Source organism: Agelaius phoeniceus, chromosome 9, assembly GCF_051311805.1.
Source record: "Agelaius phoeniceus isolate bAgePho1 chromosome 9, bAgePho1.hap1, whole genome shotgun sequence".
Classification (NCBI taxonomy): domain Eukaryota; kingdom Metazoa; phylum Chordata; class Aves; order Passeriformes; family Icteridae; genus Agelaius; species Agelaius phoeniceus.
This window is the reverse complement of record NC_135273.1, coordinates 33,385,349-33,411,269: the sequence shown is the minus strand read 5'-3', so window position 1 is coordinate 33,411,269 and position 25,921 is coordinate 33,385,349. Positions and strand designations below refer to the sequence as shown.

At 47.7% G+C, this 25,921-nt stretch overlaps 1 protein-coding gene across 6 annotated transcripts in view; it reads right to left on the bottom strand.

Annotated features, from left to right (window-relative positions):
* LOC143694800 (uncharacterized) overlaps nucleotides 1–23,974 on the bottom strand; it is a 63,628-nt gene extending 39,654 nt beyond the window's left edge. For 4 of the 6 annotated variants that reach the window (XR_013183516.1, XM_077183492.1, XM_077183493.1 and 1 more), the window contains exons 1-3: nucleotides 23,836–23,974; nucleotides 23,652–23,736; nucleotides 23,068–23,213 (exon numbers count right to left, since the gene is read on the bottom strand). Coding sequence is in view for 4 of the 6 variants with exons in the window: in XM_077183492.1 (XP_077039607.1) it covers nucleotides 23,068–23,213; nucleotides 23,652–23,732 (227 nt within the window). In the remaining 2 variants the exon portion in view is untranslated. Of the gene's footprint in view, nucleotides 1–14,634; nucleotides 14,826–23,067; nucleotides 23,214–23,651; nucleotides 23,737–23,835 lie in introns of those variants that run through there. The other 2 variants (XR_013183517.1, XM_077183495.1) reach the window with 1 other exon arrangement.
* Between the last annotated feature and the right edge of the window lie 1,947 nt (nucleotides 23,975–25,921).

Below are 25,921 nucleotides of genomic sequence, written 5' to 3'. Positions count from 1 at the left end.
ATCTCCTGCAGCCCAAGAGGGAAGAGTGGTGGAGGAGGGAAAAGTGCAAACACCCCATAGAAACTGCAAGGGAAGGAGGGAATTGGGAGACAGGCAGAACCTCAGGCTTGACTCACACCTATTGATGGAAATTAGATGAGTTTGCCTGCAACTGCCTCCTTCCCACACTTTTTTTTCCCACTCCCAACTCATCCTTTGATCCTTCTCACTCAAAGAACCCCTAATTCTTGGGGACACATTTTGTCAAAGCTTGAGAAGACACCAGGGATCAGCAGGAAGGGATTTCTCCCTCCAGGAAAGGAGGGGAAAGCTCCTTTTCTCATCTCTGAGTGAAGGGCTTGGTCCCACCTAAATCCCAGGGCCAGAAGCTGTGACAATCCCTGTTTGCAGCAGATTTTTCACTAGGATATTCCTCCAAACAAAGAAGGAAGATCCTCCGGCTACCGGCAAAGGAAGAGTTTCTGGTTCGAAATTTTTACAAATGTCTTGCTTCCACAAGAGAAGGAGAAATTTGCTGGAGTTCACTTTTCAGTGAAAAAATGCCCTCCCTGAGATAACCTGGAGTTCTGAGGGGAAATAAACTAAGGGACAAGGCCGTGTGGGACTGCTGAAAAGACATCAGGCATCAGCAAGCAAAAGAAGAGTTTCTGGTTTGAAATTTTTACAAATTTCTTGCTTCCACAAGAGAGGGAGAAATTCATTGGAGTTCACTTTTCAGTGAAAAAAAGCTCTCCCCGAGATAACCTGGAGTTCTGAGGGGAAATAAAGCGAGGGACAAGGCCATGTGGGACTGCTGGAGGGGACGAGAGCTCCTGCACACGCGGCCGTCACCGGCGTTGGGTGCCCTGAGATGACATTATCACTTCTATCCTCATCTCTCCTTTCCCATTCCCAGGGAGGGAAGTGAAAAAAGAAGTTTTTGAGGAGCAGACAAGCACAAGTGCACTTTGACAGCCCTACCCACTCAGTGCCTGCTGGCTGTGCTCATTGGGGCAGCTAAAAGCAGCAGGAACAACCTCAGGAGAGGCATGGGGAGACTGTGGGATGTGCAAGACCTGGTGTCCCAGCCCTACTGACACGGTGCCCCTTCTCCTTTCCACTCAAGATGGGATGTAACCCCATTATTTGAGGATTTACAAGACACAAATGCATTTGCTACCCCTATTTCTCCCTTCATAAATCATTCTCAGCTCTCAGCCTCACTGGCTGCTTGAGGACAATGTTTAGAAGCTCACGAATTCCACTTTCTTTGTTTAAATAATTTTTAAAACCTCTTTTTTGGTTCCCTGTTGCCTTCATGGACACACCTCAGCTGAAACTGTGGTGCCAATGACATATCATTCATCCAGGGCCTGAGAGGGAGCAAAGAAATTGCTCACTCACTCCCCAGACAAGCACAGCAAAGCCAATATTCCCTCCCATTCCTGCTGTTCCATTAAACTAATTTTATGCATGAGGTGAGATCGCATCTTTCCTAAAAATAATAGTAAGAATAATTGTAATGAATACATTTTTCTCCAGTGACAGCACCAGTGATGAGGTTTTGCTTTACCACGAAGTAGACTTTCCCAGAGAGCATATCTACAAGCTGCCTGCTTAAAAATGCACCAGGAGCAGCCAGAATTAGAGGATGGATGAAGCTTCCTGGGTTATTCCAGAGTAGAAAGGTTAAGGAACCACACAAACCTCTTTCCAAAGCAATGGATCAATACCTGTAGGATCCACAGACACAAGTGGAATGAGGGCATGAACTAAGACCACTGAAGCAGAGGTTCACACCTATTAACTTTGGGAAGAATTAGGCTTTAACAAATCCAAAACAGGACTCTGGACACAGCACCCCATGGAAAAAACCCAATATCCAAAGTGAGTGCAGGAATCTCCAACCCCCAGCTCACCTGCAGAGAGCTCAAGGATGTCTCCACTCTGTCATAGACATCTTTTATGGAAAATCCTTTCTTTGGGATTTTTCCTCCTGAGAAGCTGAGAGGCCTCAGGAACAAAATGTAACCAATGGTTATCTGCTGCTGTGGAATGCAACAGGTGCATCTGGGATTGGTCTCATGTGGTTGTTTCTAATTAATGGCCAATCACAGTCAGCTGGCTTGGACTCTCTGTCCGAGCTGCAAGCTTTTGTTATCATTCTTTGTTATTCTATTCTTAGCCAGCCTTCTGATGAAACCTTTTCTTCTATTCTTTTAGTATAGTTTTAATGTAATATATATCACAAAATAATAAATCAAGCCTTCTGAAACATGGAGTCAGATCCTCGTCTTTTCCCTCATCCAAAATCCCCTGTGAACACGGTCACACCACTCATTCCTGCCAAGCCCCAAACCCCAGCTGTGATGAAGAAGGGGAGAGGGGAAGATAAACAGATAAATCAAGTCCTTGCAGAGATGCCAAGAATCGCAGGAGCAGCTTTGGGGGGAGAGAGAGCACATTGCAAGGAGAGGTCTCAGGAGAGAGCCTGACTGTGCCACGCAAGAAGGATGGGGGGGAAAAGCTTTTAGCACCTGTTTGCTTGCACTTATAAATAAGAAAAGAGGCAACTGCAGTTAGAGAGGGAGTAGGCACCAATCTCTCCTGGAATCCTGGTTGCTGTCCCCTCGGTGAACTCCACACTTTGCTGCAGCTGCCAGAGGAGGGGATGGAAGGGATGGAGGGATGGAAGGGATCACATCCCGCTTCCTGCCGAGGGCGGCGCGGGGGAGGCGCAGCTCCAGCACACAGCAGAGACGGTTCCCAGAAAGGAAAGCTGAGAAACATAGCACCTATAATGAGAGGGTAACAGGCACAAATGCAACAGCAGAATTAAAAGCAGGGAGAAGTCCAGAGCAGAAAAGCAGAGCTCCAGCACAGGCAAGTTTGCAGCATTTGAACAGCCCTTGAACCTGGTTTGTTCTGCCAGGGTGATGCCTTGTGTAGGCTGAGCTAGAACAGAGGCCAGACAGAGTTACAGAATAAAGCAGGGATTTATTAAAAGGAAATCCTCCATGGATCCACCTTGGGCAGCACAAGAGCCCAGCCAGGGCTGCACCCAAGATGAACCAAAATGGTCCCAAAATGCACAACCGGGCACGGGGTCTCTCAATTTTATAAGTTCTGCTCCATTTGCATCTTGCAGTTCATTGTCCCATTCCAGCTTTAGCCCCTGCAGTCCCACCCTGCTTGTTTTTCTCTCTCCAGCCCACGGTGTTTGTGCTCTTGGGGCTGAGATTTGGATCATTTGTCCTTGGTGCCCAGCTGGAGCAGGAATTGTTTTGTCTCCCTGCTCTGTGCACAGAGCTCACCATCCCATAATATGAAACCCAGACCCACACACTGAAGCAGCACAGAATGTGAAAAATATAAAAGCTAAAACATAAGGTATCAAGGGCACTCAGCATTCCCAGCCAGGGGAATTCACACATCCATGAGGATGAGGAGGCCCTGGCTAACAGAGCAACCCAGTGGGATATAGGAAAAAGCCCTTTCCCACAAGCAGGGAGGGAGATGCCTCCTCCAGCATTTGCTCCCGGGGCTGAATATGTTCAGCAGTGACTGCAGAGAGCTATTACAAGCAAGGTTATGGACACTGAGGTCCCTGATTAAAGATCTGGACGTGCTGTGCTAAGGAGGGCATCTCTCTATTTGCAACCCACACACAAGGTCACAGAGCACAGGTCCCTCCAGCCAGAGGCCAGAATAAAACAGCTGTTCAACACAAAAGGGTGCCCAGACCTCCTTTTGGCCCTGCCAGGGGGTGCCCTGAGCATCCCAGGCTTTGCTTTAGGTGGATGTGACCCAGAGGCAGCTGTGGCCTCCACACCTCCCCAGCAGACAAGTCCAGCTGAATCAGCATCTCCTCCTTGGAGACCTGTGTCACTTGGCTTTGCACCATCTTGCAGGAAAGGGCACTGAAGAGAGCAAAGGCCTGAATTATAACAAGCAACAAAGACCTGGGAAGGGAGAAATGCAGCAAAGCAATTTGCAAGCCCAGGTCTCTGATCACTGGATGGACAGAGAACCTTTCCCACTGCAGAATTTGGGTTTTTTCCTGCAGGAGAAAGTTAAAGCTGGTGGCATCCAGCATCAGAGGGCTGTGTTTTGGATTGAAGGCACTGAACACCAGCTCCTCAGTCCCACTGGAGGCTGAGACAGAGCTGGAAGTGTTTTTTCCCTCTGGGGTGAAGTTACTCCTGTAACCTCTGCTCACCCTGAGACTCGAGCAAAGCCGTGCCAGAGATGTGACACTGCAAGAGTCAAGGACCACAAGCACTGCTGGATGGGCTGACTTCCCTGTCAGTGCCTGGACTCAGAGCAGAGGAGAAAACCAGCTGTGACAGCCCAGCAAGTGCAGCAGTGAGGCCGTGGAGCACAGCCAAGGCGCCGTGACCTCCCCGTCCTGCTGGGGAGAGCAGCAGGACAGGGGAGCAGCCCTGGCTGGATCAGCCTCCTGGCTAATTCCACTAGCACACAGACAGGAGCCACACCATCAGCTATTCCCCAGTTATTTTTAGCAGCTGATGACTCTCCTGGAAGCATGCCACGGTGGCAGGTCACAGGGATGACTGCAGGAGGGACAAGCACAGCCCCTCTGCCAGGACAGTGCCAGCAGCAGTGGATGCCAGCCCAGGTTTGAAGGAGCTGCTGATAAAGGTGCCAGCAAACAGAGGGCAAGCTCCAGCTGCCATCCCTCCATCCCCATTCCCACTTTTTCCTCTCCCCTGGGGTGTCCCTGCTTCCAGCTCTATCCTCATGTGTCACAGACATCTTTTATGGAAAATCCTTTCTTTAGGATTTTTTCCTCCTGAGAAGCTGAGAGGCCTCAGGAACAAAATGTAACCAATGGTTATCTGCTGCTGTGGAATGCAACAGGTGCATCTGGGATTGGCCCATGTTGGTTATTTCTAATTAATGGCCAATCACAGCCCAGCTGGTTCGGACAGAGAGCCTGAGCCACAAACCTTTGTTTTCATTCTTTCCTATCCTATTCTTAGCCAGCCTTCTGATGAAACCTTTTCTTCTATTCTTTTAGTATAGTTTTAATGTAATATATATCACAAAATAATAAATCAAGCCTTCTGAAACATGGAGTCAGATCCTCATCTCTTCCCCATTCCCAAAGCCCCTGTGAACAGTCACACTCATGTATCCCACGGGGGATTCTGGGCTGGCAGCACTGGCACAGAGAGATCCCTTCCTCCAAAACACAGGCAAGAGTCCATCATTAGTGCTGAGGAGGGAGAGGGCATTTTCCCTGCTAAGGGACCACAGGAAAAGCCCCATGGGTCACGTCCTGGGGTGATCTGGCAGCTGCTTTGCAGCACCTGCAAGGCAAATTGAACTTGCCAGCCAGGATCACCACTTCCCACAGCCCTGGCCAACACCTCAGCTGCCTTGGCATCTCTCTAGACTGCTGCTGGCCATCAGGAGAAGGAGCCCAGTGCTTAGGCTGAAAAATGATGACCTTTTCCTTTATGCTAACAGATAGATACACCAGAGAGGCATGAAGGGAATGCAGCTCCAGCAAGGAATTCAGCCGGGTTTTCCATCTCATCTAACATATTTCCCCCAAAACAGGGTCTGGGACAGCATCCCAGAAGCCATGCAGCAGGATGAGGGCAGTGGGAAGAGGAGAAGAGCAGCTGGAGTCGAGCACAGCATTGCCCCTGGGTTTGAGTTTCCACAGAATTATGGATTTACTCTCCACCTGCACCCAGGGCAAACGCTCCCATGCCTGGCACAGCAGAGCTGGGCTGGTAAAATCTTCATGTGGAGGCACCCCAGCCAAGCAGAGCCAAGGTAATGCTGAATAAATAAGGAGAAGGCATGAGAATTTCTATATTCCTTTGGCTGCTTTAGAAGCCAAACCAACAAAGGCAGGAGCTGAGGAAGAAAATGGGATATTCAGTGCTTTGAAGTCATTCTACAGATGTGTGATGCAAAGGGCTTAATCTGGGGGGAAAACAAGGCACAGCCAACTGCCTTGTACTTGGCTTATAAGGTTTGACCTGGCTGGGATCAGAATAAATGTAATTGTGACAATGACAAAGCTGCCTTGGGGCCATGTCCTGTGGGTCTGTGGGGGTGGCAGGGAGTTGGAAGGAGCGGGCAGAATTTTGCAAATTCAGTTCCTCCCAATTCGCCCCCTTTAAGGTCTTGCCAACATCAAAGAGAAGTTTGAACGGTCCCACCCAGTGCTGTGCCCACAACATCCCTCACCCCACTGCTGGGATTTGTCCCTCCCTGATGCTGCCAGGGCAGCTGAGATCCAAACAGAGCCTTCTGCAGGGCTGCTCCTCCCAATGGGGACCCCCACAGCCCTTCCTCAGTGACCCCTCCATGAGGTTTGAGCACACTCTGCTGAGAAATTCCCCATTTTTACCCTTCCATAAATGATTTATTCAACTTTACCTGTAGCCTAATTACAGAGTGTTAAGGGAGTAAAAAACCTTGATGCATGCAAACTGTTGCTTTACTAAATTAGTTTGGTTGGTTGCATTGTTTAGGGTTATTATTTTAATGCATTCTGGTCTAATATCTGTTCTACTTTGCTCTATGAAAAAAAAGGACTGATAAGAATGAATCTCAAACCCTCAATAAAGACAGGGTTTAGCAAAAAATGGGCATTAAGGGGGTTAGAAACATAAGTGTTTGAGCTGTGAAGCAGTGAGGAAATGAGGTGGAGCATCACAGCAAAGGGGGTTTATTTCCCACGTCCTTCCCTCCCCAACTTCCCTATTGATCCTGATAACTAAATATGTAATTGCAATTAACTGCAGGCAGAGTGGAGTTCAAACAGATGCACTTTGCAGTCCTTTGGCAGAGCTGTGTGCGTGCAGAAGGCAGCAGCAGCACCAACCCTGCTCCCTCATCAAGAGGAATTGTCTGCATGTGGGATGGAGCACGCACGTGGCTCGGGTTAAGCTGTGACACCCACAGAATGTGAATGAAGACAGGAGTTTTTGAAGGCCTTAGAAGAATTAGCACCCAAAACACACAGGCTGGCACTTAATTCCCCTGAAAACCCAGTATTTCAACTGCCTTGCTGAAAAGATTTCCTTTGATAATCCAGAAAGCTGACATAATACCTGACAAAGGCTTCTAATTTTTCTCTTTTTTCTCTGGCACACTTGGGATTCAACATTATGATTCGGTTGAAGGAGGAAATTTGGTCTTATGCTTCTCCTTGCAAGGCCTCCAGCCTTTTGGGGAGTTTCACGGGGCTTCATTATGGTAATAAATGAAAAAAAGCTCCAGCTTAGGGGAACAGGTACAACCTGCAAGCAGAAAAATCCCTTTTCTTCCTCACACCCGCTCTCATCTATCCTCTGCCCATATTTTTAGCAAAAAGTCAACCTAAATATTGAACTATTGCTGCACCTAAACCAAATATAAATATCCAATTCACGAGCCAAGAGCATCACTGATGCCCTCCTGGAAGCATCTCTGCAGGCAAGCAGAGCTCAGCCACCTCCCTGCCCCGTCCCCTCCACAGCAGCTTGAGGGAAACCTGAGGAAAGGCACTCAAGAAGCCAACAAAGTTCTTCTGAAGTTATCCTATCATTTCCCAATCCTAGAAAGAGTTGTCCAAATGGGATGTGTCCCAGAAAGAGCTGTGCAAATGGGACAACTCCCAGGGCTTAGGCTGCAAGCTACTGCTGTCAGCATCCATGGCTCCCAGCACTTCAAATTTTCCCAAAGCCCTTCTCCATCACTGGGACAAATTATTTTCAGCACCATGTGATGCAAGGGCTGGAAATAGGCTCTGACTGCCATTTTGTGCCTATTTAACCCAAACAGGACACATCAGAGTCCCCTCCAGAGAGTCTCTTACCTGTGTGGGGCTTGGCAGAGACACCTTGGTTGGAAGACACCAACTGTCCCCTGTCTGGACCCCTCCATGTGAGAAGGACAAACAGACAAAGAAGGATTGGGCAGAGATTGAAAAAAAGGAAACTAAAAAGGACCAGGAATGCTGCAGGCTCCTGACCATGTGGGGAATTTATTACTGTTACAAGAAAGCCACCTGCATCAGGAGGGAGCAAAGCCAGGAACCGAGATCCGTATCAGGCGACAGAAAGGAGGGTGGGACGTGATGAGAATTGGCATAAACAGGAGGCTGAGGCAGAAATGACAGGAAAATAAGGAAAGGAGAAGGAGTGCTGGGCTGCATGGCATCCCTGGGTCATCAGATCCAGGCCTGTGCTAAAAGCAGGAAGGGTTTTATCCCCTCTATTCCCACAGGAAGGCTGCTCCATAGTCCGACTGCTCTCTAATTGTCAGAAACAATCTTCCAGTTTCCAGGCTGAATTTATTCTGGGCTGGATTATGTACATTTGTTCTTGTGCCAACACTGTCCTCGGGCATAAATAGTTCTCCTCCAGTGCTGCTCTGCCCTCCCCATCTTCCACCAGTGTATTTATAGGCAGCTATCTTCCTCAGCTTTCATTCTGCTAATTTAATTAAGCCAGGCTTTCCTTGTCTTCCCTCCAAAGGCACCAGCTTCATTTCTTTTATCACTCTAGCAGCCCTTTCCCAGCCCTGCTCTCCAGGCTGGCTCCAGCATCCCTCAGAAAAAAACACAAGGCACACAATCACCAGCAGTGATCTCCCCTGAAAACAGATGCTTGGGAGCACGGTGCCTAATTGCAAAGGAACAGAAACAGGCTCCTCTTTTATCCTGTCAGCTCTTCTGCATCAGTTAAGGACCATAAATAGTGCTGTGGAGCAGGAGCAGGTCCCGGGGTGTTTGCAATGCGTTCAGTTCACATTTCGGCTGAGTTGTCTCACTGTGATCCCGCACTCGTTCTTCTTTTTCCAATTAAGCTACAGCACTTTGGGAAACCACACCATGTCCCTGGGATTAAATATGATGCTATTTGGTGCTAGACAGCAGCTCATATTGCAAAAGGACAAAGCTGTGGCCAGCAGAGGGGATGGCAATAGGAGTTTTCACTCCTGCTTTTCCCAGGAAAAGAGAACTCCATGGGATGTAAATTTTGCTGCTTCACTGAGCACTGGGGAAGAAGTCTAACCCATGGACTTCCTAAATGCTAAAGACCACAAAAAAGTAGCAAAACGTGGCAACATGGGGTGAGAAGTTGGACTTTGCTAATCCTTGTAGATCCCTTCCAACTCAGCATATTCTACAATTCTTTTTTCTTTAGATATATGTCAAACAACGCCAATAAAATCAGATCTTTCATGCCCCTTTCATTTCTCATTTTCTAGCTAGAAGATGGCATTTCCTTCAACATGAGTGAAAAGGGGACAGATTAAATAAATACAGCCTGAGGACTTGATGGTCTTTGAGGTCCTTTCCAACCTTATTGGTTCTGTGATTCTGTGAGTGAATTGCCATCCTCTTTCCAGAAGGGAGTTTGTGTCTGGACATGACATCTTAAGAAAAACAGAGGCACTCAGAATCCTGTCAGAAACTCAGAATGCTGTCTTTGCAGCTGGTAAAGGCTGACAACTAAAACAGGGCTCTGCTGAAGAACAGCTCTGCTGGTGTTTGTTAGCCCAGCAAAAACTGTTTTCTGCCTCGTGTAAGAACCTTCTGTCCCCTTCTCACCAGTGACCCTGACCAACTCTCAACAACTCCACAGAGAATCCCAAACTTCTCATGCTCCATGTCAGTCACCACCACCCCATGGAGGTGCTTGAAAAGGACAGGTTTCCCCTTCTCTTTCCTTGCTAGTTTTGGCATTCTGACAAATGGTTGATGTGTTGGTTGAGTGTCTAACGCTGCTGGAAATGGTCGCGGCTTTCGTGTTTTCCAGCCAGCACCGTGATTTCCACGGTGAGAAATGAGACATCAGCCAGCCAAAGCTGTCTCTGGCACCACCAAAAGCAGAGGTGAAGGGGTACAACACTGTTTCCATGGCCATTAACCAGGAGAGGTGCCAGGGCTCCACATGGCAGAGCAGAGGAACAGGGAATTGTCCCCATATGCCACCACATCCCTGCTGAGCTGTTTCCACACTGTGTCCCCAAACTGCTCCTTGCAGACCATTTCCTGGGATGATTTTTGATCCCCCAGCAAGCAAGTCAGACTCCCTCCACCCAAAACTGAGGAGAAAAGGTGCAGCTGGAGACCAATTTGCTGTAGCACAACCACCAGAAATAGCAGAGAAAAATGGAAATACCCTCCAAGAATCCCCAGCTTTTCAATAAATAAGGAAAGCTGCTGTCGAGATGTAAAATAGGCAGGTGTTATTTGTAGGAAAACAAATTGTGGTGGGGTGAAATAGAACCAGAGGAAGAGTCAGGCACAGCCTCTCACTCTCATTTCTTTGCGGAAATCACGGTGCTGGCTGGAAAACACGAAAGCCACGACCATTTCCAGCAGCGTTAGAAACTCAACCAACACATCAACCATTTGTCAGGATGACAAGACTAGCAAGGAAAGAGAAGGGGAAATACATCCTTTTCAAGCACCTCCACGGGGGATTTGCAGAAACTGGGTGAGAAAAATTAGGCAAATGGCAAACTCCCTTCATTCGTGATTTTACACCTCTGAGTTGTTGGGGATTTTCTGAGCCAAAAGTTTCTGCTCAAAGAGAGAAGTGCCCGCTGCAGAGGACTCAAGGAGGTCTTGTAACAGGCTGTCTCACGTAGAAACAGGCAGATTTAGAGCCAGGTTTTTTTTTAAGATCATTAATACCAAGAGAGCAACTGCAAATCACCCAGCACTGTGGAAACATTAACTTTTAATTGCAGCGTGGCAATTCCTACAGCCTGTGCCCTTCTCCTGCAAGGAGCTCACAGGGGAGAGGGCTGGCCAGGCTTCCCCTGGCCACTGCAGAGGAAGGAGATGGATGGGCAGCCCCAGGGCAGCATGACTGATTTCCCTCATTATCCAGAGCAGGAAAGTGGGGTGGAAGGGTGGCAGCATCCCTGGGTGTGGGGTTTGTCTTGTTCCAGCTCAGTGTGAGCAATTAGTGACAGCAGTTGGTTTTGACAAGGGTTATGTGTTGCACCACAGCTGGGGAGCCAGGTAGGATGAGCCCTTCCTTCCAGAACAAATTATTTTTTATTGTTGTCCCTCCTCCAGGGAGCTGTCCCCTTTCCACAGGTGGAATTAAAGCTCAAACAGCTGATGCTGCCCAGGTGTGATAGAGGAAAAGGATTTCTTGATGGTGAAGCCTCCAAACATCCTGAGTTAATGCTTGCACAGCCTGACAAAAAAAGTTCCCAGAACTTTTTTTGTGAAAAAAAACAGTGAAAAAGTTCCCAGAAAAGTTTTTTTTCTAACTCACAAAGCTCAGTTTAGCTCTTGAGATCGATCCTTGGTTCCCATTTCCATATTGTTATCACTCCCAACTCAATGCCCATAACGTTGAAATCAAATCTTACAGTGAGGCTGCAAAGGGGATGGGTAACAAATCACTGAAAACTTCACCACTTGCCATGGAAAATTCTCCTGCAGTCTCAGTTTTAAAGGCAGGTTAACAATGGGCTGGGGCTTGGTGGTTTAAGGTGGTTTAAGGTTTTTGGAACTCGAACAAAGGCACCAACCATGACACTGTGACACCCACAGCATGATGGATGTGTGAAGCAATCACTGCCACTGGCCATAACAGAAATGAAAGATGGGAAATGGTAAATCAGGGTGGGAAGGAGGAGGAGAGAGCACTGGAGGGGTACCAGAGGCGCCGTGCTGGGGGAGCCCCTGGCTCAGAGTGAGGATTAATGGATGCAGAGAGGGAAAAACTGCCTGGATTTTTCATTGCTCCCTCCAAACCAGCTGCATCCCTCACTCCAAAGGAAAATAAACAAGATCTCATCTAAACACATGACTGCAACGCCCTGAGCTGCTGCTGAGCCCTCTGCTGACATCCCAGGATCTGGGGGGGGTTGGTTCTCAGGAAAAACTCCACTCTGGCAATATTTTGTCCTGGCTCAGCCCCTTGCTCTGTGGTGGGAAGAGGGCATCTGCCTGTGTGCATAATTGGGCACGTAAATAGGTCAGCAGCAGCTCGTGGGGCTGCTGCAGACACAGATGCATTTTTCTTGCATCCTTAGGCAAGCTGGAAAATGTCACTTCCTCGCTCAGCGATCACTAAACATTTTGCTGCCCTCAGTGCCCACCTGCTTCGTGTCTGCAGTTCTGGGAATAAGCTGGGAGAATAAGAACAGGTTTCTCTTTTTTCATGCATTTTGTTTGATTTTGGTTTCTTTTTGTTTGTTTGTTTGTTTGTTTTTAAAGGCACACACAGAGTGATTTAGAGCCCAAAGCTGGGGTCAATGCCCCGACCCACTTCTCATCCCTGTTCTCACCTGGGCCTCTGCAGCATCCTTCACCTCCCTTTTTACTTTAACTGTGTAAAGGAAACCCCTAACCAGCAAGTTTTCATGGGAAGCTGAAGCCCACAGAGCAGAGAAATGCCTGCAGAGGGGTGAGAAGCTGTTGCACATCCCAAGAGCAAAGTCCTGACCCAGGAGATGGAGGAGCTGCCTGTGCATATCTGCATGCAGAAGGAGTGGCACACATCCCAGAGGGGCTTCTTTCCCTTAGTCCTGACTCCTCCATCCCTGGGGAGGAACATCTGGAACAGGAGCTCAGCTCACAGGCAGGGGTTCGATGCTGAATCCTGAGCTAGTTAAAACAAGAGGATTTGGGGAGCAGGCCCACAGCAGGGTTTGGAACAAGCAGGGACATGGCAAAGCCTTCCTGACCCCTGTGTGGGGAGAAAGATGAAAAGGATGAGCCCAAGAGAAGGAAAGGGGCAGGGACACTGAACAAAGCTGAAGCTCTCCAGGAAGGTAGAAGATGCTTCAAAAAGAACTGTGCTTTCTATCTCCTAGCAACAGATGCCAGCAAAAAGAGGAAAAAAATCAAAACAACCCAGGGAGATGGTCAGGAGATAGTCTCGGTAGAGGAAATGGGGCTTTGCCAAGTCCCACCCTGCTGGACCCTCATCCCTCCCCTCCCATGGGCACCACAGCACTGCCCTCATCCCAACCAGGCCAGGGTAGGAGGTTTGGGTGTTTTCAGCCCCTCTTGTTCTCTCTCCCAGCTTCACTTGGGCCAACAGGGCCACAACAGCTGTGCAAACATCTTGGTAGCTTAAAGGGGGACCCCAAAACTACAGGTAGGATGGTGCTCAGCTGAGAGCAAGCACTCTGGGGTCTTCTGCTGCTCAGTATTTCAGGCTCCATCTGCTTCCCTGCCAGTGTATCCATCTGCAAGCAGGGCAATATTTACAGACCCCAAAGCATCTGGCACCAGGATGCTTTAACCCATTAGGAAATGGCTGGAGGACACCACACTCAGGGCTTTTAAAGACATTTGGAGGGGGGAAAAAAAAACCCTGTGTCTACAGAAAAATCCCCCCCCTGCCCATCCCTGTATCAATTACAGAAGAGGCATTAAAAGGTTTTAGTAATGATTTCTTGTCAATAACCTGGATCTTCAAGTCCCAGCATTCTTATTCAAACTCTCCAGGGAGCAAGACATCCCAGCAAAAAAAAAGGGACACACCACAGACACATCACAGCAAAGGCAGAGGAAAGATAATAGAAAGGAGATATTGGGCAGAGAAAAAAAAAAGATCAGAGACAGCAATCTGTAGGAACAGAGACAGATCACGAGTTTAAAGGAAGGTGATTCTTCACTCTACGCCTGTACAAATGATTTTCTTCCCTCTGCAGCTCCCCCCTCCCCTCTCCCCTGATGATTTGAAGGCTTTGGGAGCTGCAGTAAGTGTGACTGTTTTTCTGTGCAACTCAGCCAAAGATTTAAGTAGGCAGGAGGAAAGCACTCTCCTTTTCCATCAGCGTTCAATAGAAAGAGAGAGGGGGAAAAAAACCAGATACCAATAAAAAAGGGAAGAAAAATCAGGAAAGAGTCCAAGCTGTGAATCGTTAAAAGCAAACACAACTAGGAACATAAAAACCAAAGAGATGGAGTGGAAAAACACACCCTGGTGATCCTTCCTCCCTCCAACACTTCTCAGTGTGTGTAAGATCTTAAGGCAGAGATTAATCTGGGCAAACTGGGCTGGTAGGAGCTTTCTCCTCCAGATCTTCTGATCATCCTCAGGAGAGACCCATGGCAGGATGAGCCCTGGGTTTGCTCAGCCCTTGGGTGATGAGAGGGGGAGCACAGGGCTGCTGCTGGGGGTGATAAGGCTGCTCTGAGCATGCTGATTATCAGCTGATTATCAGTTATCCTGCTAATTCAGATCTCTGGGTCCAAAACCCTGCCAAAACCCTCTATGGTGGGGCTTTTGAGGCAGGCTCTTGTGTTATGGAGGTTTGGTGACACATCCCCTTTGCTGGACTGAGGAAAACAGGGAACACACAGTCACAACATCCATCTATCCTTCCCTTCACTAATCAGTTCCAAACCTGTCAGTCCATTTTTACTCCATCCAAAACCACCAAACCCAGAGGAGATTCACAGTGGTACCCACTGGGCACCACAAGTGTTTTCCTCCCCAGTGAAAGCAGGAAACTTTTGACTGATTCAGAGGAATTCCTACGAGGAGGAACCCCACAGGAGCTCCACACAGAGCCCAAGCACCAGTAAAAAGCAGGATTTTGAGCCCTGCAGATCATGAGAAGGCTCATTTTCATTAGATCAGGAAAATTCAGTGGGGTGGAGCAGAAGCAGCTGTTACTGATGCAATCAGAACTCACCCTCAGACTCGTGATGTTGCAGATTTTTTCTGTCATTCCCATGCTCCAGTGGCATTCCCAGCTCACAGACACAGGAATATTGCAGGATGAGGGCTTGGCTGATTATTTCCTCTTCTTTCCAAGCCCTTCATCTTTCTTTGCCACCAAACATTGCCTGGAGCCCATCCAGAACTTTCCAGGAGCACAGCGTCTTGCGCATGCATGCCTTGCAGCTTTTCCATTCTTCTTGATGTTATAAAACTGTCTTGTAAAAGCAAAATTAAAGGCTTGAGTGCTGGCCACAAAGCCCTTCCCATGGCCATGTTTTCTGTTGTGTGCAACTCCAAGACAGAAGGAGGGGGGCAGAGAGCTTTATGCATTAAACTTCTTTATAAATCTATTGAAGGTATTTCATCACTTCCCGACATTCCTCTATAAAACCCACTCAGCAACGTTTACAAATTATAAAATTAGCTTTATGTGCAGGGTCCAGGCTAATGGCACAGCTAAATCTAGGGAGCAGGAAGCTGAGATGCCTCTCCCTTGCCCGTGGTGGGATTTATTTTGCAGCATCCCCTTTGTGGAGTAGAAGAATTTCCCTCCCAAGCCAAAGCTTTCAAAGGTCAGAAGAGGTTTGAGCACTGAGTGGAAAGTTTGGAAAAGCCACGTCTGTGGGGAGCACACAGAGCTGGATAGCTCAGGGCAACATTTGTGCTCCACAAAGACAAAACATTTCTGGAAAATGAGGGAATGCAGGACTGTGATCCCAGGCAAGCATGGAGAGGGGGGCAATACTGAGAATATTCAGGGGAAAGGGACAGTTTTCATTAATCTCAGTGTTTCACACAGGTGCAAGCTGGCTGCTGGGCAGGGAAGCCTTGGGCAGTACCAAGCCTCTTCCCAGTGTTCTCCCAGCCCTTGGCTACAGCTCAGGGCAGGTCTCTGAAGAGTGCTAAAAACCCCATTACAGAGACAGGGCCAGCATCAGCCTGAGCTCAGCACAGCACAAGTGCCAGGAAGGGAGGGCTGAGACATTCCAGCATCTCCTGCCTGGCTCACATCCCCTCTCCAGCCCCTCTCCAGCACACAGAAAGAAGTTTGATGTTGCTCACCTGGTCCACAGGGTGCTGCCAGCCTCCCCTGGGCAGCCCAGGCCTGTGGGGAGGGGTTCTTATGGCAGAACAAAGGCACATCCTGATGCTTTTGGCCACTTGCTCATCCCCACAGTGCCAGGGATCAACACTGCAGGGCAGGAGGGAGCACATTTCACCAGTTCCCTCCTGCTGGAGGAGGAAACAAAAGCTAATCAGCCTCGAGCACAGGGGGCATGAAGGGAACAAGCATCTTCAAGCCTTACTTCTCTGCTCCCTTTTTAAAAAAAATAATTTCCCTCTGTGGAGTATTAATCACCACAAGTCAGCCTTAGGAAGAGTTATCCATGGAGCCACACAGGCACTGCAAGGACACTGTGTTAGAGCAAGATTATTTACTTTTATAACCTTTACAGAAACAAGAGATAAGTGCATTAGAACAACATGCTCACACACAGCAGCGGCAGCAGCGCCTGCCTGATCCCTCCCTGCACCCTCCCCTTTGAGATGCTGCTCTGGATGCCAAAGGCAGAGCCCACAGAGCAGCCCTGAGCCCTGCTGGGATGGCTTTGGGAGGGGTTGTGCTTTTGAGGGGCAGTGACACTCTAGGGGCCACCCAGGGCTGCCCATGGCTCTGTGTGGTGGCAGCAGCACCCTCAGAGCCTCCCACTGCTCCTGCTGGGCTTTCCTCCCCAGCAGCCATTGTTCACCAGCAGGAAGCCCCCCAAGCTCATCAGACACAAGTTTTCCAGTGCCTCACAATGTGGGGAGCCTGCAGGAAGCTGAGTGCCCTCCCCTGCCAGCCTGACCTGCAGCTCAAAGGGATGGATGCTCATCACCTGTCCCAGACATCTTTTCATGAAAAATCCTTTCCTTAGGATTCTTCCTCCTGAGAAGCTGAGAGGCCTCAGGAACAAAATGCAAAAAATGGTTATCTGCTGCTGTGGAATGCAACAGGTGCATCTGGGATTGGGCTCATGTGGTTGTTTCTAATTAATGGCCAATCACAGTCAGCTGGCTTGGACTCCCTGTCCCAGACAGAGCCTTTGTTATCATTTTTTCGGATTCTATTCTTAGCTTAGCCAGCCTTGTGATGAAACCTTTTCTTCTATTCTTTTAGTATAGTTTTAATGTAATATATATCATAAAATAATAAATCAAGCCTTCTGAAACATCTCTTCCCTCATCCTTGGACCCCTGTGAACACGGTCACAATCACCCATCACTGAGCCAACAAGGGAGCAGCACCTCTTCTCCCTGCCCTCTGAGGAAGAGCTGAAGTTCTGCAGGTGGTTTTTGTTCCCCTGGCCCCGGGCACTGTGGCCATGCCCAGAAGCCAAGCACCCAAGGGCAGCTGTTGAATTTTGGGGAGGTGTCACAGACATCTTTTATGGAAAATCCTTTCCTTAGGATTTTTCCTCCTGAGAAGCTGAGAGGCCTCAGGAACAAAATGCAAACAATGGTTATCTGCTGCTGTGGAATGCAACAGGTGCATCTGGGATTGGGCTCATGTGGTTGTTTCTAATTAATGGCCAATCACAGTCAGCTGCCTTGGACACAGAGCCCGAGCCACAAACCTTTGCTATCATTCTTTTCTTTTCTATTCTTAGCCAGCCTTCTGATGAAATCCTTTCTTCTATTCTTTTAGTATACTTTTAATGTAATATATATCATAAAATAATAAATCAAGCCTTCTGAAACATGGAGTCAGATCCTCATCCCTTCCCTCATCCTCAGACCCCTGTGAACACCACCACAGGAAGGCATTTCAATTTTCCAGCAAATTCACCTCCCCCCCTCTGCCAGTCTGGGATGGCTTAAAAAAAAAAAAAGAAAAAAATCAAAGGTGCATGGAAAAAGCACAAGTTACCTCCAGTCTCTGCTAGGATGAGGCAAACCTCAAAGTGAAAATGTTCCTATCCCTCTTTTCCATTTGCCCCTGAACTTGTGTCTTGTACCTCTGGAGCCACCTCCCATTTCCACAGAGCTCTGTGGGTGACATCCTGATCTACAGACACAGAAAGGAGTCTCTGCCTACAAGATAAGAGCCATAAAATGCAAATAAAAAGCCCCAAATAGCTCAACATCAAACAAGGTCCATATCTACCCTTTCAAAGGCGTCCAGGCTGCAAAACACCACGAGCAATGGCTTTGTTTGGAACATTAAATATGATACTAAAAACATCTCCCATGCAAAAACAACATGCACATGAGTTTGTTTATGCTAGAACTTTAATCTCTAAAATAACAGGTCCCCAGAGCTTGTTTTAGGCTGAAAAATTAATCTCAAGTAATGATTCCAGGTGCCTTGGGCTGGCACGGCCAGGTTTGGGAGCGGGGGGCTACAGGAGGGGCTCCTGTGAAGTGCCAGAAGCTTCTCCTGCTCCAGCAGAGCTGGTGCTGCCCATGGTGAGGCAGAGGGGCCCCTGCAGCCCTGGAAGTCCAGGATGGAGCAGGGTCCATCCCCCTGCAGTCTGTGGAGGAAGGGGATGCTCCTGAAGGAGGCTGTGATCCCAAGGGATGCCCCATAGAGAGGAGCCCAGTGCAGCCTGTGGGGAGCACTCACCATGGAATATTTCCAATATTTCCTTCCCGAGGGAAGGAGCCCTCCTGCAGCAGGGGAAAGATGAGGAGGAAGGAGTGGCAGAGACAGTAAATGTGTGACAAAGTGACCACAACCCCATTTCACAGCCCCTGCACTGCTGGGCAGGAGCAGAGGGAAAATTCAGGAGTGAAATTAGGCCTGACTAGGAGGGAGGGGTGGGGGGAAGGTGTTTTTAAGATTTGGGTTTATTTCTCATTACACTACTCCAATTTGATTGCCAATAAATGAAATTCATTTCCCCAAGCTGACCTTTTTGCCTGTGATAGTAATTCCTGAGTGATCCTTCCCTGTCCTGGTCTCGAGCCTTCCATTAAATTCCCTCTCCCCTGTCCAGCCAAGGAGGGGAGGGAAGGAGCAGCTTTGTTGGGCACATGGCATCCAGCCAGGGTCATCCCAGCACCACACAAGGTCTGAAGAGGCTGGGAATGGCTCCCCAAAGCAGCAGGGAACTGTTGCAGAGAGTGCAGCCCTGAGTTAATTAAAGCCCTAAACACTCTCCAAGCCACACCATCCATCCACCCATCAACATGATGAAAAGACTGCAAGTTCCCTTAAACTCACCCAGCCACCTCATGAATCTCCTGCTTGGGAGAGCAAGGAAAAATGAACTCTCACTTCATTCTTGCATTTCCACACCAGCCTGGGCCATTTTGCTGCTCCTGGGATGTGCTAAAGGGAAATATTGCTGTGCAGTGAGCAGGGAGGGGGCTCCAAGCAGGAGCACAGCAAAATCCAGGATGCTGCAGGGATCCCATCCTGCAGCTCAGGCCAGGTGTCACTGCCCCTCCAGATGCTCTTCCTCCAGCAGCATCAAGTTTTTGGTGTCCTTTGGATGCCCCAAAGGATCCAAGATGCCCCCAGGCTCTGCTGTGCTACAGGAGTTATTCCAATTTTTTTGGTGTCCCTTGGATGCCCAAAAGGATCCAGAATCTCTTACACTACAGGAGTTATTTCAGTTTTTGGTGTCCCTTGGATGCCCAAAAGGATCCAAGACACCTCCAGGCTCTGCTGTGGTAGAGGAGTTATTCCAATTTTTTTGGTGTCCCTTGGATGCACAAAAGGATCCAGGCTCTGTTATACCACAGGAGTTATTTCAGTTTCTCTATGTCCCTTGGATGCCCCAAAAGATCCAAAACACTTCCAGGCTCTGCTTCACTATGGGAGTTATTCCAGTTTTTGGTGTCCCTTGGATGCCCAAGAGGATCCAAGATGCCCCCAGGTTCTGCTGTGCTACAGGAGTTATTCCAATTTTTTGGTGTCCCTTGGAAGCCCAAAAGGATCCAGACTCTCTTACACTACAGGAGTTATTTCAGTTTCTCTGTGTCCCTTGGATGCCCCAAAGGATCCAAGACACCTCCAGGCTCTGCTTCACTGTAGGAGTTATTTCATTTTTTCAGTGTCTCTTGGATGCCCAAAAGGATCCAAGACACCTCCAGGCTCTGCTGTGCTACAGGAGTTATTTCAATTTTTTCAGTGTCCCTTGGATGCACAAAAGGATCCAGGCTCTGTTACACCACAGGAGTTATTTCAGTTTTTGGTGTCTCTTGGATGCCCAAGAGGATCCAAGACACCTCCAGTCTCTGCTACACTACAGGAGTTAGTTCATTTTTTTTTAATCCCTTGGATGCCCAAAAGGATCCAAGACACCTCCAGGCTCTGCTGTGGTAGAGGAGTTATTTCAGTTTTTTTGATGTCCCTTGGATGCCCAAAAGGATCCAGGACACCTCCAGGCTCTGCTGTGCTACAGGAGTTATTCCAGTTTTTTTAACTGGCTTCAACCAGTTAATAACCATGTGGATTTACTTCCTTTAGGTCAGGCTCATCCTGAGCCAGCTCAAGACAAACTATTTCTTCCTAAAGAAAATTTAAAGCAAGGAGAAAATTTAGGGGGGTGTGGGGGGGGAAAGATTCAATAGGGAAGCTCCAAAGAGCATCTTTTTAAAGTTAACATTAGTTTCATTTTGGCTCCAAACACGGCCTCAAAAAACAGAAGTAAAAGCATCTAATTTCAAAAATGCACAAGAAAGTGGTTTGGTTTTTTTCAAATTGCTGCTTTCTGCTGTCATCTTTTTTGTTGAGTTCAACACAAATAATTTCAGCTGACCTGAAATGTTATTTTTCAACAAATGAATGCTTTAAAATAAAAAGAGAAAGAAGGAAAGGAAGAAAGTCTCATTCTTTAGCCTGTGTGTGTGTGCTACACCACTCATTTTTAGTTGGTGGCTTTCTGATAGAGATAATGGCACTGACAAAATGGCTGAATAAATTATCCTTCTCACAAGTGTGTCAAAAGGGTTGACAGAAAGAACAATAAAATCAGATGGTGTACCCAAAAAAAAAAAAAAAAAGAAGAAGAAGAAAAGAAAAAGAAAATAAAAATATAAAGTGTAGCCACACTTTATATTTTCTCTTTTTTTTAGATGGGAACCACTGGAAGCATTTCTAGGAACTGAGCACCGGTGTCAGCACTTGGATGCTTGCATCACTAAAACCATCTTTGCAATCAGGTTCCCCACCTCACAGCACTACAAATGGGCTCCCCACAATCCCAAAAACACAAACCAAGGAGTGACTTTATCTGGGAGAGCTTGGGGTGACCTCAAGAACAAGAGCTCTTTGCTTGGGGCTGGTGCTGCTCCCCTGGGTAACCCGGCTCCAGGGCCTGGGGGAGGCTGCTCCATTCCCTCATTAAATAATTCTGACTCATGAACACATCAGAAAACTTGAGCTGTGCCCTCTGACAGTTTACCTCCAGGAAGGCAAAGTTTGTCCAAGAAATCCTTTTGTGCAAATCATTCAGGCAGCATTAGTCATGTTTGTCCCTTCCTGGCCGAGACAGCTCGGGGAATTTGTGTGATTTTCATTGCCTTCCCCTGCACCCTCATCCATCCTGACCAAGTGAACTTGCAACTTTATCTCATCTTCCTGCAGCGCTGGAGCAAGACAGAGCTGCTGCTTCTGGCCAAGAGGAATGGCCTGAAATGCAATTTTCATCCTTTATTTTATTTTATAGACAGGCCAAATGTCCCTGATACCCCCAAGCCAGGCTGGCTTTTGGCCTCCAGAAGGGTCTGAGCAATAAGGAATAACAGGCAGAAGGACATGACTGGAAGGTCAAACATTACTGATATTATATGTAAATATATTTATATTATGTATATATATTTATATGTATACACCTCCATTGCTTTTATTTATATTTCTCTTTCCCTCCTGACTTTTTTTCTTTTTTAGCCAGGCAAACTACAGACACCTCTCATGCTCACATGCAAAAGATTATAAAAGTGCTCCTAAGAGTAACCCTACAGTTGCTCAACCTTGCACATTTCTGGTCCCATGAGCACACATGGGTCACATCCTAGGGTGAGAAACCAGTTTTTCAGGAATTTTTACAGGCAAGAGAGAAATGCCCTAAACATCTGATATTTCCCTGTCTGCCTTCAAACCCCAGCACATTTCTGGCAGCTCTGTACATTTGTATCTGACTGCTTAGCAGGGAAAATCTCTTTCTGAGCCATTTCCACCATATAGTTTCTTCTGACATAAATATGAATCGAGGTTATGGCCCAGTATGATCTTCCCAGGAAAAAGTAGAGATTACATCAATGTGACCCATTAAAGCAATCTTAAATACCCACTGATGGGTCATTATTGCAAGTTACTTTCCTTCCTGATGTAAAATTTATTCAATATATTGGAGGGGGAGAAAAAGGTCTCCAGGAAGGCTTTGCCTGTGCATGGCATTAATAAAAAAGGGACAGAGCAAGGGATGGGCCTGACAAGTTGGAAGAGGAGTTTCCATTTACACAGCCCCACTGGATGAATCAAAATCCTCCTCCTCTAGGGCATGGAGGCCAAAAGGAAAACTTGAATTATGTTGTAGCCAGGGGAGGGTCAGGCTCTTCTCCCAGGAAAAAAGGGACAGGGTAGAGGAAATGGCTCCAAGGTGCACCAGGGGATGTTTAGGTTGGATATTAGGAAAAAATTCTTCACTGAAAGTGTGGCCAGACACTGGAACAGGCTGCCCAGGGAGGTGTTGGAATCACCATCCTTGGAAGTGTTTAAAAAAGGTGTGGATGTGGCACTTGGGGACAGAATTTAGTGGTGGCCTTGGCAGTGCTGGGTGAATTAAAGGTTGGACTCAATGATCTTGGAAGTGTTTTCCAAACCAAAGGGTTCTGTGACTCCAAGAAAGAGCACATGGAGCTGCCAGCTGGGCTTGGGGCAGAAAGGGGGGTGAGGGGCTCCCCAAATCACCACTTGCCCCTTCCTATCCCTGTGCAGAAAGTGGTGCTGGGAGGCAGCTGTGAAGCTCTTCCAGCCAGGTAACATGGGCTTCACAAAACAAATGCCCTCTTCTTCTGTTTTCCTCTTTGTCTCTGCAGCCTGGATCTGAATTTATAAATATTTTGCTGTGAGTCAGGTCTAGAGGGCTGGTTGTTTCCTTAGCACCTCTACAATTCAATTAAAAAAATGCATTTTTGAAGAAGGAGGAGTTTGTGCTAGAGAAGAAAAAACCTCTCAAACCCAAGGCTGAGAGAATCACAGAATTATAAAATCACAGAACCATTTAGGTCAGAAAAGGCCTCCAAGATCATCAACCCCACCCTTTGATCAATCACCACCTCACAGCCAGACCAGAGCACTGAATGCCACATCTTGAATAATTCCAGGGGTGGCAACTCCACCACCTCCCTGGGCAGCTTTTTCCAATGCCTGACAACCCTTTCTGCGAAGAAATTCTCCCTGATGTCCTACCTGGACCTGCCTGAGGCTGGTTCCTCTTGTCCTTTCTGGCTTTTCCCCTTTGCAGACCCCAAACCTGCCCCAAAGGGCCAGGAGGCTCCTGGGGGTGCCTCCCTCTGGAATCCTTGAGAGGAGCTCAGGCAGTCTGTGAGCAGAAGCTGCAAGGAGACAAAAGATGAGGAGATGAAGGATGTGGCACATCTTTCACTCTGGTCGTTCATAAAACATAAAATATTAACACCAGAGAGTACAGAGGTCTCTTTAAAGAGGTGGATTCGGGTCCTTTGCCACATGGAACAGGTCAGGGGAAAGGTTTTCAGCATCAGGCAGAGGGTTTTGTGGTTTTTGTGCCAGGGAGTGAGGGCTGCCTCTCCTTCTCCTCACACCCTGTCCCCAGCTCCACAGGCTCCCAGAACATCTGGGGCTAACATCTGGAGGGGCTTTGGGATGTCTTCTCCTCCCCCTGGCCTGAAGCAGGTGGCCCTCACACCCTGAAAAAGCCACTCCCTGCTGTCACACTCCTTATCCCCACATGGAACTGGGGACACCTGCCCAGGGGAAAGAGTGCAGGGATTAAACACAAAATTGAAGCCTACCTTGATATCCCCAAAAAAGTTTTCAGTTGCATCCGTTTCTTTATTTGCTCCAACTCTCCTCCAGTTTTCTGTCTTCTTCATGCACCTAATTAATGACTCAATTCATTAATATTTTTGCAGCAGAATTCTCTTCCCATCTATAAAGCGGCCGTGCCAAATTTTTTGCCTTAATTATAGACAATACCTTTTGTTTAAAGCTTTCTGCAGGGAAAACAGCAAAGACTTCTGTCTCTTCACAAGACAATTATTCAGAATGTTATCAGCAAATCTTCATCTCAGAGGAGGATTTCTCCCAACACAATCCACCCACCTATAGATGCACTCAGGACTACGATCAATACATGTTAATTAAGCCGTAGCCCACTCCAATTAAAATTATAGAAGCTGAAGGACAGACATTTGTTTTTGTCAGTAAATTAATTTAAGCATTCATTAACTTTAATTTTTAAATTATATATCACTTTAATGATAAATAATTCCTCTCATTACAGAGGAAACATATGGAAGGGGAAGATAAGATGGGAGAGACTTGGACCCAGGGAGGAATTTGTTCCCCAGCACTTCCTTCTCCTTGGGCACATCAGCAACCCCATTTGTGTCAGCAAACTGGGCTCTTTTGGAAAAATTTGGCTGGCAAGTGCAGTGCTGAAATAAGAACAGAGATTCTTTGAGTATCTCACCTCCTTCTCTGCTGGGAACATGAAAGCTCGCCTGTGAAATCTCAGGGTTTTAGAATAGCTGAAATTTTGTGCAGGCTACCAAAATAAACACTTTTCAGCGGAAATCAAAATATTCCCGTGTTAACAAGTTTTTTAATTCATGTAGAAATTCGTTTTACAGCTTAACCCTTCCTGCACATAGGCAGAAAGGCAGAAAGGGTGGTTTATGATGTGATGTTTGTGCAGTGTCCTGCACTCTGAGTTACACCTGTGGCAGCTAATTAAACAAGGAGCAGGCCAGCAATATTTGGGGCTTCCTGCTCCCAGCAGATGCTGTGTGGCACAGCAAAAGCTGACAGGCCAAGAAACACTGATAATGTAATTAGGAAATAGTCAGCTTCTGATTGGGGTGGTGTGAATTATAGCATCTGTATTGTCTCACCCATACATGAGACTGAAAATGGAATAAAAGTTTTTAAAACGCCTCCCAGTTGCCCCATCTGAGACAGAAAAAGCCCTGATCTGACAGCACATGGTCTGGGCTGCTCCACAGCAGGGGTTTAACCCTCAGCACCTCCCAGGGACTGTCCAGAGCTCACCCAGCAGTGCCCATCACACCCTCACTGTGAATTTTCCCTGCTCCTCCACAGTGCAAAACTCATCCAACATCCCCAAGTCTTTTCCTGCTGAAAACCCAGGAGTGTCTGACATCCCAAAGTGCTCTGAAATCAAAGCTCTTCACCCCACCAAGCAGAGCCTGGCAGCTCTTCCCAGAGCCAGGGTGCTGTATAAATAGCAGAGCTGCACTCTGAGCCTCCTCCACACAGGCCCTGCCTGGGACTTTCTGTCAAATGACAGAAATCAAAATAGATTAACTGAATAAATTATTCACCCCAGAGTGCCTTTACTGCTCCAGCCTCGTGCTGGACTGGTAAGGACTGATCAGCTTCACAGCTGATGGCTGCAAGCAAACAGCAAAACAAAATTATTCAGGGGAGAGAGTGACAACAGAAATGAGTGAGAAAAGCACCAGGTCTCAACCTCTGTGGAGCTTGAGACCTGCAGTGCAATTATGGACTCTTGTGACCATATTTCTTCCTTTGAAACAACTGGCTATTCCTCTCCCCAGCCTGATTTTGCAGTTGTCATCACGAGCCATTCCTGCTGGCTTCTCAGGACACCACATCTGCTGCAACTCCTGGGCACAGGGACAAGGCCCCTCTCCAAGCCCCACTGCACAAATCCTGTTTGTAAACACCTCTCTCCTGCCTTTAACCAAGAGCCAAAATAGGAGAGAGCCAGTGGCCATCCATTATTTCCAAAGATAACCCAGGGCTCCTAACAGCCACACAAAACAGAGCATCCCGGCCTTCTCAGAGCCAAAATCCACTTTTTTCCATCTCCTCTGCCTCTTGACATCTCCTGTCTCACACTGTGTCAGCCCTTCCACCTCACAGTGCCAAAATTATCTGCATTTCCCTCTCAAGACCCACACCCTTCCCTCCCCCATGGAGAACCATCCCTGGCTCTGCTGAAGGCAGGGGGATTCCTCCTGCAAGGAGAAGCTCTGCTGCCTCAATTTCCACATTTCCAGGTCAGTATAAAAGAGAG